Raw genomic sequence first — 14,203 nt, forward strand, 5'->3', positions numbered from 1 at the left:
CTGAAAAATGTAATAATTGTTACAGTCAGTTTTTAGAGAATTGCTGTAGCGGTCCCTGTGTAAAAGAGATTTAATAGTCTGCATTGGGAAAATGTGAATATAAATTTTATATGAACATAAAATTCAGAATTGGGATCTGGCCCACCAATTAAAGATATTACACCTGATTAATTACTTATTTTAGTGCCTGGGGTCTTCTCCTCAAACGCACATCTGCATCTACCTTTTGTCTTTATGCAGTCGCAAACAGCCAGGCCTATATGATGCACTCCATTGTATAGCTGGGTAACAATGGCACCAGCTGTTTCTGCAGACACAAAAAGTTGCGTGTGTGTGTGCTAATATTAATAAACACACACGCGCACACGTATACACACTGGGTGTGTTTCCCAGACGCAGATTCCCGCCCTGCTTCCTATCCGCGCTCAGCCGCTCACACGGTGCCTCCGTTACAGATCTATTCTTACAACTGCCTGAACCCCATCCACGTTGTGTGAAATCGGTGCGAGCTCTCCGTCACAACCGACGCCACGCCGACCTCGTGACTGCCAAGACATCTGCCCAATAGTAGCTTGAATTCTACGTCATTCAGTCTTTCAAAGTCCAGTCAAAAACGGGTGGGCGGGATTTCCGTGGGCCTGGTATTCACGTTTGGTTGTAAAGGTAAGCCCTGGATGGGATTTTTATTTTTTTTTAGTTTTCTTTTTCTTTTATTTAATCTTCACGTTTGGATTTGATATGGTTTCATACGTGCTGGTGTGCTACTGTGTCCGCTAAAATAAACAGTGCTTGCCGGGCAGTGGTCGCCCATTGCTCGCTTGTGTACAGCAGTGTAAAGTATTCTAAGCAAGAGAACAACGGTGATTTCCCTATAGTACAGCAATTGTATATATATTCTGATTAATGACAGTTAAATAGTGGCTTTGACGAGGCACGTTAAAAACTGTCAGGGCAGCCTGAAACGTCTTTGTCTCTCTATTACTCCTCTATTGCTAAGTTACACGGTTGTAACTTTGCTTTCTGCAACAATTTAGCCGCCTGTTCCCATAAACAGGGGGTCAATTAAATGCTACTTTAGAAGAAAAATATAAAAATAATTGATGGCTATTTATAGCTAACTCAGGTGGATCTGTTTTACCGTTCACGGTTAGATGTCTTTAATGAATGCATTCTGCATACTAAACACTGCTGCTTATGGAAACACGCGTGGAGACAAAGCATTTGTTGAAACTTAAAACCCGGGTGAATATGTTGGACTAATCAGTTGTTGTTTACACACTCTTGTGTTACTTTCTAGCTTTTCCCCCGCGTGTGAGCTGACATACTGCTACGCCGAGGAGAACGTGTATCCACCCTACCACACCTCTTCTTCAAGCAAACTCCTCGACTCTTTTGGATGCTATTTGAAACTTGAAATTGTTCTTCAGCCTTTTAAACGGAATGAATTTTGAAAACACATAACTTGGAGAGCGTCTAGTAAAAAGTGTGTTGAAATAGCCCACCGGTGGAGTTTGTCAGCGTTTGAGGACGTCGCATTAGGCGTTTCTGGAAGGGAAATTAACTTAAAGCTGCAATGGATCAAGCCAGCGGTGGGGAGGATCCAAATAAGCCCTCTAAAAAGAAATCCAGCGAGGATGAGGGTAAAAACAAAAAGCTGGTAGGTATTCTAATAGCTCACTCGTGTGTAACGTGCGTGGAACTAGGGTGTAAGTCAACTGACACATCCTGTAATCCCAGAAGCAGCCCATTATGTCACACTCAACTTTATTAAGACCCAGAAAGTTGCACTGCTTTGCAGCTGCAGAAGGTTTCATGTTAGGTCTGTGTCAAAAAAGAAAAAAGATTTATTGTAAATGCTAAGGACAGTCTTCCTTTTACTTTTAAAGCTCATGATGAAACCAAGGAGCAGGACAAAGCATATTCTCGATGCAGAACTTCCCTGTTTAGTGCAGGACGAGACACAAACAGTAATTCATGTGTTGTTGTTATGGTTTAATGTAGGGGCTAATAGCAGCTAGAGTTGAGCAAAGAGGTACTGTTTCGCTGAGTGCTTCAATTTTCGAGGCACTCAGTGCATCATGTGATTATTCCTGTCAATACATCTCCTGATAGGTTTTTGAAGAGCATCCTTGTTGTGACAGTTGGGGGTCTTATATTAATATGCACACAAAGCACAAGTTAATTTACTGTATGACTCAGTGTACAGCATGATGTACATGAGGTTTGTGGGGGCGATTTATGAACAGCATGAGTGTGTGCAATTGATAAAACTTGTCCTTAGGCAGCCCTTGGGCAGTGTCTATGAGATAACAACTGAAAACCCATTTAACATTAATTTATCGTCATTACATTGGATGGACTTTGTGCAGTAGTTTAACCAGAGGAAGGATTGTGCTTATTTAGAAAAGTAGCAAACCCGAATCTACATCATTAAAGCCGTGGTGTCATTAGGTCCTGCACGCCATATCTTGCCCTGAAATGACATTGCAAGATTTGGTGGAAGTTTTGTTTTGGCTTATGTGGAAATGCTTAAACAATCACTTTTGTTTTTTTTAGTCATGCTGTTCTTAAAAGTTCCTGGGAGAAACTAATACACTCTTCTGAGGAATTGTGTAAACAGCATCTCTCCAAAATCTGTAATTTCCTTATTTGGTAAACTGTAGCTACAATCTTTTATTTACCGTCCACAGTGCCATGTTAAATGATAAATCTAAACTGTAATGCTGAGGGTGTGAAGTGCACGTCAGTGCCTGCATGCCGTCAGTGCTTGCAGAAAGCAGTGGTTTAAAGTTATTTTCCATGACCAGAAACAAAAAAGCTTGGCTGCCGTTTGATTTTCACGTCTGTTTTTCCACATTTGTGGAAAAAGGGAAAGTTCGGCTGCCGTTGAACTTTGTGCAACTTTCTCATGTCACCTCCCAAATCTTCATTGTGAGCTCTGTTAGTGTTGCTTTATGTTGTGACTTATTGGCTGGGTAGGTCACAAGTTTAGTTGCAGCCACAGTTCCTAAATAGGGAACTGAAAACGGCACAGTTTAGATTGACTAGTGTTTCTGTCTTCACTCAAGCATACTGGAATGATTGAAGGACAACATTCTGAATGAAATGTTTTTGTTAATGCCTCTGATATTTCTTTAGGTGGTGCTCATTGTTTTTGAGCATTATTGCATGTTTAGCATTTTTTAGTAATTGTCCTAAAACTGAAACACACAAAGGAAATTGCTGGTTGTTTACACCAAAGTTAAGGTAAAGGAAAGAGTGGCCAAAATAACTGCCTGACAGGAAATCCCAAAGTGGGGCGAATTGACATGCACTCCCAGAGCTACTAATGGGTGTTCCTTTAAGAAATCGTTACGACAGCCTTAAACTCTTGACTATCCTGCCTCCCAAGTTTAAGATGTTTGCGAGAGTGCCAGAATGACATCATCAGTCAGTAAATCACTCAAGAAGTCTTTGTAAGACCAGTGTTTGGTTTTGTTTTACTAAAAAAATGGTCTCATGGTCAGGCGTGTTCTCTGTTGCGCAACTCTCTGAGCACAACAGGCAGAAGCAGAAGGCAGCTTCAAATGCGGCTGTTGCAAAAATACTAACATTAGCTTTAAGTTTGAAAGAGGAAGCTGATTATTCTTCCTTGAGTTCAGTTTTGATTTGTCCTCTTGTGTTTATCCCAACTTTTTAGCTGTCCACAGTCATGTAAATAAGCTAAATTAAACAAATTCAGCTGTTTAAAGGGCTAATGCAACAAAAGTGCAAGCGCTATGCAACTAAATCTCTAAATTTTACTACACATATGCAGGGTTGTGTTGTGACATTTTTGGCATGCAGTGCAGGCTGTGTGGATGTGGAACAGACTTGAGGGAGGGGTAATACCGGCTGTAAACAGCATCAAAGTACTGGTTTCATAATCACACCTAGCGCTGCTAAAGAGCACTGTCCCATGTGCTTTGGTGATAAGAAAATGCAGAAACTGCTGTGGTTTGGTCAATGCAAAGTCAAATCAGTCTTTAGAGGAAAAACACTGAAAGCTGTGTGTTTGTTTAACAAGTCACTGGGCAGCATTACATCACGGCAACACCATTTGGGCTATGGGCCCAGGGTGTAGATACTCAGCATAGCATTACAACAGCACTGCAGTCTTTTGGGTCATAACTCAAATTTTCAATAGTTCCTAGCTTCTCTTTGTTATAATGTCCTTGTCTTGAAGTTTTGCAAAAGTATGACATCCAGGAGAACAGCCAGATGGAATGAGCTCTTTAGTAAAAGGAATTCAGAGGAGCTGGTTTGACCGAGAGGGAGAGAACTGTTACTCCTTTTGAATTCCAGATTAAAAGATGATCTCATAGTGTAGCAACTCAGAGGAAGGAAGCATCACATTGCATAAATATAATAATAACACTGAGACGTTAAATATTAGGATTAGGAATGTGGGAACCAATAACTGGGAACCAGTTCTCAGTTATATATATGTATATTGTAGTAGACCTAAGCACATGCATGCCTTTCTTTATTCTACACTGTGTGAAAACTACTGTATTGAATAGGGCTGCCACAAACGATCATTTTGATAGTCGACTAGTCACCGATTATTTTTGCGATTAGTCGACTAATCAGATCATCATCCATTGAACGTAAAAGTACAGCTTATTGCACCAGCAGCATCTGCTCTTATATAACTATCATTAGCTTACAGCTTTAAGTGTTTAAGGTATGTGCTAACTAAAAATAAAGACAAGATGATAGTTTATTAATTTTTAATGAAATTTGCAGATTGTTTCGGTGAAGTTTAATAAACTCCTTGCTATCTAAAATATAACAGGACACTGGAGTAAATTCTCCAGCATCTCACACTTCTGATGATCAGCTGTCTGCTTGATGTTTATTCAGCTGTGTAAAAACTATAACTTTAATCTCAGCCAAACCGATTTACTCAGGAACAAATAAAATACTAAAAAAAGCCAAACAATAACATTTTAAGCTAAGTGACGGCAGTGGGTTTGAAAACGATTTGCCGGGAGTCCGGTGTTCTCACGGCGCTAGTGAGCCTAGCCCCCGGCTAGCTAACGAGCTAGTGGGTAACAGATGTCTCCGAAAACGTCGGAGCGCTTTTGAAAATATGTGGTGTCTTGATAAACTGAGCAGATATTTGAGGTTTACACAGCTACATTCTCGCCTGAAAATATGTTAAACGTTTATTTTGTGACCCAGAAAGAATAATAAGAGTAACATTAAAACTAACTAGCTGCCGCCATTGTTGGAAACTGCGCTGGGCCGCGCTATGAATTCTGGGACACAGCTGCTTCTTCTTCTTCTTCGGGGTTTAACGGTAGCTGACATTCTTGTACATGCAGTGCTGCCATCTTCTGTTTCAGTCCGTTATTACACTCTTAAATCCTGCTACTTATTCCTGCGTCTTTTGTGATCTTACAAAGCTTCAAACGACGCGTCGACTATTAAATCAGTCGTCGACGATTTTGATAGTCGACGTAATCGTGACTAGTCGACAAATCGTGGCAGCCCTAGTATTGAATATCAATATTTTTCACTATACTTTATCAAAGTTAGACCAACATTGTGGCAAGACTATGCTGAAGTACTCAGTATATTTATCAAATGCTTTAGCTCTGGTGGCTCTGTGGTGTAGTGGTTTACACGTTCACGTTTCGAGGAGACACAAATCCCTTGGAGGTTGCACTAAGAAGTGCTTTCAGTGTGGTTGGGGTGACCCCTTGTGAATAAAGTCTGATTTAGAGTTATGTAGGAAGTCTTTATAGAGCCTACAATGAATCTGCATAAGTGACTGGGATCAGCCAGCTTTTTTGTTTCTTCTGGTGCATTATGTGTCATTTCCAGCTGTTTTTGTGTGGGGCTATTGTAAGATACAACGATTTTACAACAATAAAAGTGCTGATGATCAAACTTTCCAATTTGTCAATACACAGTATAAGATCCAATCTTCTTTATTGCCTGCAGGCTTGACAGGTAATGTAATGATGTATACAATTTGTACTTGTTTCTTTCTATAAGAAAATTGTTTAAAGTATTCAGAATCTCAAAGATCGTTTGTTCCTGTTTGCTTTGTAGTACTGTGATAAGCATCTTCTCCTTAACCTAATTAATTTATAATACACATCGATTGCAAATTGGTGAAATGGTTGGTTGGGAGTAAAGTGGTTTAAGCTTTAAAGAACATGCATGTCTGTATGGCAATTTGTTTAGATATGAAATGTGAAGGATACAAGGATAGTAGGGGTGCAACGATACACAAAAATCACGGTTCGGTTCAGTTCGATACTTTGGTGTCACGGTTCGATATTTTCTTGATACAAAAAAACGTTCATGCCTTTTTAATTTGTCATTTATTAAAATTATAAATATATATTTTAACTCAAAAGTACAGTTTTTAAATTTAATGTTGCTGAAACAACAAAAGAAAAAGAAAAATCTATCTGATGGAGAAATCCCTCATCTTTGGAAAAGAGAGTTTATTACAGAGAAATGGCTCTTTCCAAAATAAAAGCTCTACTATACGCTTCTTCTGGGCTATATTCTCAGCAGCATATTAAACATATCAGGTCCCCCTAAGGAGAATCCTGTGCTAACGGCTGTCTAAATGAGTCGGGTAAAGTTTGTAGCATGCTGCTTGTTGTTTTTGTCTGCTTCCACTTGTCTTTGCACTAGGATGCTGTCGGCGTAAATGTTGTGTTCCCACTAGTGCTGTCAGCGTTCATCTGCGCTGCGCTCAGTGGATCTGCGCTCGACAGTGCAGCCTAGGCGGAGTAGTCGAACGCAGATCCACTGAGGGCTCAACACAGACAGCATCGTCAGAAGAAAAGTTGATAAAATAAATTTACAGTTTTGTATTGTTCGATACATATGCGTACCGAACCGAAAGCACTGTATCGAACGGCTCAATACCGATACGAGTATCGTTGCACCCCTAAAGGAAAAAAAAAAAATTAAAAAAAGGATCCTATTTGTTTTATGTTGGCTTCGAGCCTATTAAATTAATTCTGAGTTATTATTCCATGTTATCAGATGCACTTTTGCTCTGCTTCCTTTTTTCTTTTGACAGTTGGTTGCTGTTGCAGCATGAGCCTGCCAGATTGTTTCATTATTTGTGGTTCATAAGCTGAACTAAAATCAGAAACACTCATTAACTATGTTTTGGCAAATATTACATGTTATTAGTCCCTATTAAGTGTTGTTAAAATAAGTTTTAAAAATATGGCAGACATACTGTTAGTGCATGGTAAACGTTGGTTTTTGAAGATAAAGGGCATTTGTGGAAAACAGTTTCCGTAACGCTCTAAAAGTGTGCAGATATAAGTAATTTTAGTGGCTTCAGATTATACTGCAAAACTCTATGTCAGATTTAGTGAGACCAATTCCTATTTCAGATGCATCCATTACATTTTTTTTGCACCACCAGGATTTATAATACATCGTGGTTGCACATTGAAGCAAAGCATGCAGATTATGTGTCATGTGTCAACAATGTGGAAAGGCGTATTTAAAGAAAAAACAAGTGTTCAAAACGATAATGTCACATTCATGCTGAAAGGCATTTATATTCAAGGTAAAAAAAAACAAAATTCTACTATTGTGAGAAATGAGATAATAATGATCACATAAGTAAGGATTGGCCTGGTTATTGTGAATAAGGTGACAAATGAAAGTGTGGAGTATTTGCAGGAAATATGGAAGAGAGAGGCCGGATGTCATGACACAGCCACAAGGCACTGGGCAGTGAAAGAGGTTTATTAAAAAAGCAGCAACAAAAAACCCCACAAAAAACCAAAAACTTGATACCACTTTTGTAAATGTGTAGCAGGGATCTGTAGGGTCACACTGAAGCTGGTTCTGTGCTAGAGTTAACCAGTTTGCTGTTAGCTGCCATATTCTACTCCTGATAGCAAGGATAGCAGTGTGACACATACTGTATCATAGATTTGGTCTCAGAAGCATTGCTGTCATGAAAATAGGCTGGCAGTTTTAGTCAGGTGTACTAGTAATTAATTGTATTTTTTTATATCTGTGATTTTTATGTTGTGACATATCAAACTGTCTGGTGTATAATAATATATATTGAATAGCTATGTGGACAGCTAAGTAGGAAATTGATTATTATTGCATTGAAGCTGGGTAACTTTACTGGCCCCAGAAACCGTCAGCATCATCATCTAGCACAGCGGTCCCCAACCCCCGGGCCTCGGACCGGTACCGGTCCGTGAGTCGTTTGGTACCGGGCCGCGAGAGTTGAGGCTCAGGTGTGAAATGTATAGTTTTCAGGGTTTTTATCGGTTTTCAGCGTTATTTTGTTATCGTTTTTATCGTTAACTCGGTTTTCCTGGGTCTTTTCACGTGTGTTATGAATAAATCTTCTTTTTTTTGGTACCGGTACTGGTTTTATTTTGTTGTATTTATCCGCGACACCTTAAAGGTCGGTCCATGAAAATATTGTCGGGCATTCATTTAGTTAAATGGAGTTTATTTTATTCTATTTTAATCATGTAGGAGACGCGAAACAAGCACATACTTTAGTAATGGGTAAAGCTCATACTTCTAACACTGCTGATAGTATCACATCATGAAGCATACTTTGAATTACTTTTTTGTTTTGTTTTTTGTGTCATTTGATGCATCTGACATTTTGATACGTGAGCTTTAGGGAAGCCTCGGAAATCATTTTAGGTCATGTTGGCATGTGGTTAACACAAGCTGTCAGCTTGTCACACACTTGAGCCATTTACAGTGCTGTGGTAAAATATATTAAAATATTTCTTTATATTTTGCAAGGAAAATGAGAAATGGGTGCAGCAACTTATTGAAAAGATTACAAAAATGCATCTAAATACGAAGCGTAAGGCAAAACCAGAGTTTGTACAATTCTGATGATCTTGAAAGTCAATATATACACTATAACAAAGCTTATTCATGCAAACAGCCGAACTCTCTTGCAATTTCTTTAAGGAGTCTAAGATTTTTTTTGTTCTATGTCAAGATGTTTCCACGCTGCTTAAATAATCCAGAGATTATCAGCTCTGAGGATGTCAATCCATGACTGATAGTTTTTCGGTTTGCTTACACAGATTTGGTAGTGTGTTTGACATCATCGTCATGCTGAGAAATGTAGGCATTTCCAATCAGATGCTTTCCATGTGGTATTGGACAGAGGAACAAAATCTGATGGTACTTTCCTGCATTCATAATTGCATCAGTCTTAAGAAGAACACTGGCTGAATCCAGCCTCAAATCATGACTGAGCCTCCACCGTGTTTTACAGAAAGCTATAGACACTCACTGTTCTAGCTCCTTCCTGCTTTTCTCTGTACATACTGATGACAGTTTGAACCACAGAGTTTAAATTTCATCACTTCATAAGAGCTGTTGCCACAGTTGATTGCTTATGTAATCTATCTTATCTCAGCTTTTCTCCCAACTTTCATTTTTTTAAGAATTGCTCCTTGACAGTCAGCCATCCACTGAGACTATTTCTTTTGAGCCTATGGCAAAAAGTAGATCTTGGCTGGATATTTATCCATTTCTTAAGAAAAATGTCCAGCTACTGTTCTTTAGGTCAACCATTTTTTCCTCCAATTGTCCAGTTTCTTCAAGCATTTTAAGGATTCAGCCAAAGAAATGCAAACAAATTATACATTTTAGCAATAGGCTGACTGTTAAATGGCCTAAAGAAACAAATAAACATCGCAAGGAAATTGATCAGATATAATGGCTGGGCTGAGAATCAGTGCAAAAAGTAGCCAAAGCAAAGTTTAGACCTTCAAGAAAGCTTGGAGAACTATTGCTCTACTTAAAGAAATTAGAAGACTGTCTAGCTGCTTGGAAACAAAGAAATGAGGGGAGGCTCAAGACTTTTGCACAATACTGTAGGTATGCCCTGCATTTTATTTGGCCAGTCTTGACAAGATTTTGTCATACTAACTTTCTTTTTTATATTTTTTACATACTCTGTTATTATATTAACATGACTGGCATTGTGTTGGGGGGGGGGGGGGGGGGGGTGAGCAACAGCAGGAAACAGACCACATGTGAGTCTTTTAATGACATTCAGGAAGTTTGAGAGAGGAAGTGGTGACGAATGTGGAAGAAACACATTCACTCCTTTAAAGTCCCCCTCTGTCATGAGCCTTATTCACGTGTATCAGTGGATGAGATCTGAGACATGAAAATAGGAAGTTTGTTTTTTGGCTGCCTCAGTAAAACTTGTATGACATGCATATATGTCATGTCCATGTATGCATGAATCATACTTGGGATTTGCTTATTCGACAGTTAGGATGATTCATGAGTAGATTGCATGTTCTGACAGAGCTTCCACTGAGCTCGATGTAGGCCTAATGAAAGAAGTGTCTTTGCATGTTGCTGAAGCCAGATGAAAAAGTGTATTTTAATTTAATTTAATTTGTTTTAAATGAACCTCGTGTGATAAAGGATGGTCAGTGAAGGGAGGTCCGTGCTAGACAAGTGAGAAAGGCTTAACATGGGTGTGTCATGGATGAGTCAACATTTAAAATACAGTGGTAGAATTGAATGTTACCGATATAGTCACTCCTGTGACATTTATAAAAGCATATTATTGGACGCACCGGGACTATTATTTTAAACATTTTGCTGCCTGGCTCTGGTGTTACGTACAGTTTCATTACACACCATTTAGTCAACAGCCTGCAGATAAAAACAAGGTCATGGTTCACATGTTTTTGCACTTGTCAGCAATTAGGGAAAACAACTGCTATAGCAGGTGTGAACATGGCATGTTTTAAGCCGAATTTCAGAGGAAAGCGTCTGCTGCAAAATTCCTCTCGCAGTTGGAAAAAAATGTTTGCCAGATCAGGTTAATTTCAGTAGACTTTAAAATACAAATGACACTTTATGTGATGTTATGATCAGTGTAAAAATATCTCCTTCTTTTCTTACAAACCTCAGCTCTTATAATGACCACATATCTTGCCACCTTCAAGGATACAGTAAGAATTTGCTTTCAAAAGAGATGGAGATAACCCGAGGGCAGTACTGTGCTAGTCCCCAGTCACATGGTCAGACCATCCATTGTGGAGCCATTCAAATCTTAGCTGTACTAGCTTTTGTGTGCTTCCTCTTTTCAGTATCTGTTTTGGGAAACTAAGCAGTACCAGCACTTCCATGAGACTAATAAGGCTACCACAAACTCACACACTTTTAAAGACACTCACAGAAACGTGCTGCATTCCATTTTTAAATTAACTGCGTTTTTTTTCAAACCTAAATAAAATAAAGCAAAGTAACCTACGTCAATATTAAACACTGAGGGAGAAGTGTTTATGTCAGGTCTTTTTTAGGAGAGCAACCTTATTTTATGAGCTCGATTGAATCGTTACTTCACTTTATTGAGATGACAAATGTGTCATTCTGCTCTATGCCTTTAATATGTTTTTCTGTTATCTGCTGTCTTTGGTTGTGTGTGTTTTTGTCTTTCCGTGTGTGTATGCTTGTGGCAGTGCCTACAGTAATGACACTATGTGAAGCATGTTGGGCACATAGGAGTCAGAATCTTTCAGATTTGACAAGTGTTTTAATATAGGTATTTCTGTTGTTACGATGTACCACTTCATATGCGGCTCTCTCAGTCTGACTGAAAATAAAACACTGATTCACTTCTCACACTGAGCCACTTGTAAATTTGCTCACAAGTCTGGATAGACATGCTTTGTGGCAGTGAAATCTTTTTTATTTGTCTTGTCAAGCTATTTTTTATTAATCTCTTTGTTAGTTATGATATTGTTAGTCTGTAAAAATCAGACTATTTCAAATTCAGTTTCCCTTAGTGACATCTTCAAATTGCTAGTTTTTATCAAAGTAGCAATTCTCTGAATTCCTTCAATACATCTTTCAATAAGCTCCTTGGCTGTGTAAAACTGACTGATGTTAATAGACCTGCTGTAGATATTAATCTCCAAAGATGTTCAGAGATTTCAAAAATCTCTCCGGGAAGTGTCGGAACCGCTAAGATAGAAAACATGTAGTTTAAATAATAATCACACTCAAGGCTATAGAGCAGATGTTTATTGTCATTTAACGATTCAGAAAGAATTATTGGAATATTGTGAGTGGAAAAGCACGATGAGGGAACTTGTATTTCTATGTGACAGCTACATTCAGTGTGATAGTAAATGTGTTCTAATTGAAATATAAGTCACATTGATTGCCAGGTTTAAATTGTGTCTCAGTGTCTTTTTTGCCTCTTTTCTCCATCTCCATGCTTTGCTTGAAAACATTATCCTCCCTGTGCAAACATATGGAAAACCTTGATACATACCGTCAAGCAGAATACGTGCGCACTGAGAAATCTTTAGCTTAGGCAGTGTCTTGCATTATCTCTGTGTTTGCAAAAGCAGTCATTGAGAAGCCATTGTAACAGGATTTATTTAGATGAATTAATTTGTTTTGACTTGGTCTAATTCAGTTACACGGACCGTATTCTGTGTGTCTGATGCCACTCCTTTCAAACTGATCAGTACATTGGTAGTGCAGCAGATCTTATCAGATTACACAAAGACAAATTATGTAATTTTGTTGTTTGATATGACAACGACGAGCAAGCGTTACCCTCCGATGTAGTGTGACAGTTTTGCGGTGCTTTGTTTTTCTTCGGAGGAAAGCAGCTTTTTAGCATAATCCACACAGTATCTCTAGATGAATGGTTTTCGAGTGGGAGCTCTAGTGTACTCTTTTGAAATGTTGAGGAGCAGCAGACCAAATTTGAACGGCCTTTATACTGACATTTAGAACAGGTCAATATTCTCCTCGTGTTTTTAACTGTGGTTTGACAATGACCACAGACATGTAACTGTGGCTATCTGTGTATAATCTGCAGTGTTCAGACAGGTGTACTATGTTGACGTACAGGTTTCTGAATGCTTTACTGAATTGAGGTCATCACTGCTAAGCTGCTGTGTTTTGATAATGATGCGTTCACAATAATTCGTTTCTTACTTGGACACAAAATTTCTGTAATATACTCACATATCTATATTATTGCTAATATATATTGTAATATATCTATATCACTAAAGCACTTCTGGATGGATGCAAACTGCATTTCGTTGCCCTGTACCTGTGCATGTGCAATGACAATAAAGTTGAATTCTATTCTATTCTATTCTAAAATTAAGATAAGTATGTATTTTAAGTCAGTTTCAATGCAAGCTGATAACTCATGTAAATGTAATTTTATTTACAAAATGTGAAACCACAACAGTTGCCTCAATGTGCTTTATATTGTTAAAAAAAACCCTCTATATTAATAAAGAGATAAAATATTTTCTTTTTGCCCCAAAAAATATTTTTCTGTTGACAATAACTTTGTTAATTTTAATTTTCTGAATAAGCAACAGAAGTTAAACAAATGAGCGCCTAATAAAACACAAGGTTTGGGTTTTTTTTGCTGTGCTACTGATGCTTACTTGCCAGCATTCAAGGCTAATTATACAATTTTTACAGTTTTCTTAAAGTCTCTTTCATCAGCTTTGATTTTATTTCCCCAAAATTTAAATTTTTCTTGCTGAAAATCAGGAATCGTTGCTAAAATCTGCTAGAATGTAGATGAACAGAGCGTCTGATTAAACAGGGACACGAGGTAGTTTAATGAATTTACCAAGAACTGTCAGAAGCACTTTGTGTTACAGGCCTTACTGCCAACAATGGCTATCTCACAGTAATTCTTTTTTATTATTAGAACTAATTAAAGTAAAAGCTAATTTCCTTCTAAACCCATTTTACAGTGGCATCGTGGCTACTGATTTTATAGTGATAGTTCCAGTGAGTGAGTTAAAATGACATCACGCAGATGGTCTTGTTTAATTGGTTGAGTATAACAAGCGTTGCTATTTAAAAGATATGCAATTATAGTCACTTTGAAACAAAACTAGTCTTTTGTCCAGCCTGGAAAAGAAACGTATTTCTCCTTCCACCTGGTGATATTTTATATCTTTACACGAATTAATGTAATACTAACATTAATTGCAGTTTGTAATATTAATTTTAACATTTATTGTAGGAAATATGCATACTTGTATGGTTTTGTGTCCCCAAATTGGTTCTCAAGTTGTGGGATATTGCTTTGTGTTTTCATTTTTAAGGATCTGCATGGACTCATAATCATATTTGATTAAGGAGGGACCCAGAGCTAATTTGATTAGGTTAT

At 38.1% G+C, this 14,203-nt stretch overlaps 1 protein-coding gene across 8 annotated transcripts in view; it reads left to right on the forward strand.

Annotated features, from left to right (window-relative positions):
• Nucleotides 1-621: 621 nt before the first annotated feature.
• The window catches only part of diaph2 (diaphanous-related formin 2), a 367,696-nt gene continuing 354,114 nt past the window's right edge, over nucleotides 622-14,203 (forward strand). For all 8 annotated transcript variants that reach the window (XM_086301138.1, XM_086301187.1, XM_086301178.1 and 5 more), the window contains exons 1-2: nucleotides 622-663; nucleotides 1,298-1,657. In XM_086301138.1, coding sequence (XP_086157264.1) covers nucleotides 1,574-1,657 — 84 coding nt within the window. In that variant the 5' untranslated portion in view covers nucleotides 622-663; nucleotides 1,298-1,573. The remainder of the gene's footprint in view (nucleotides 664-1,297; nucleotides 1,658-14,203) is intronic.

This window comes from Aulonocara sp. 'chitande type north' Nkhata Bay, linkage group LG2, assembly GCF_057382095.1.
Source record: "Aulonocara sp. 'chitande type north' Nkhata Bay isolate Kocher_YH1m ecotype deep benthic linkage group LG2, A_spYH_male_GT1.1, whole genome shotgun sequence".
NCBI classification, from domain to species: Eukaryota; Metazoa; Chordata; class Actinopteri; order Cichliformes; family Cichlidae; genus Aulonocara; species Aulonocara sp. 'chitande type north' Nkhata Bay.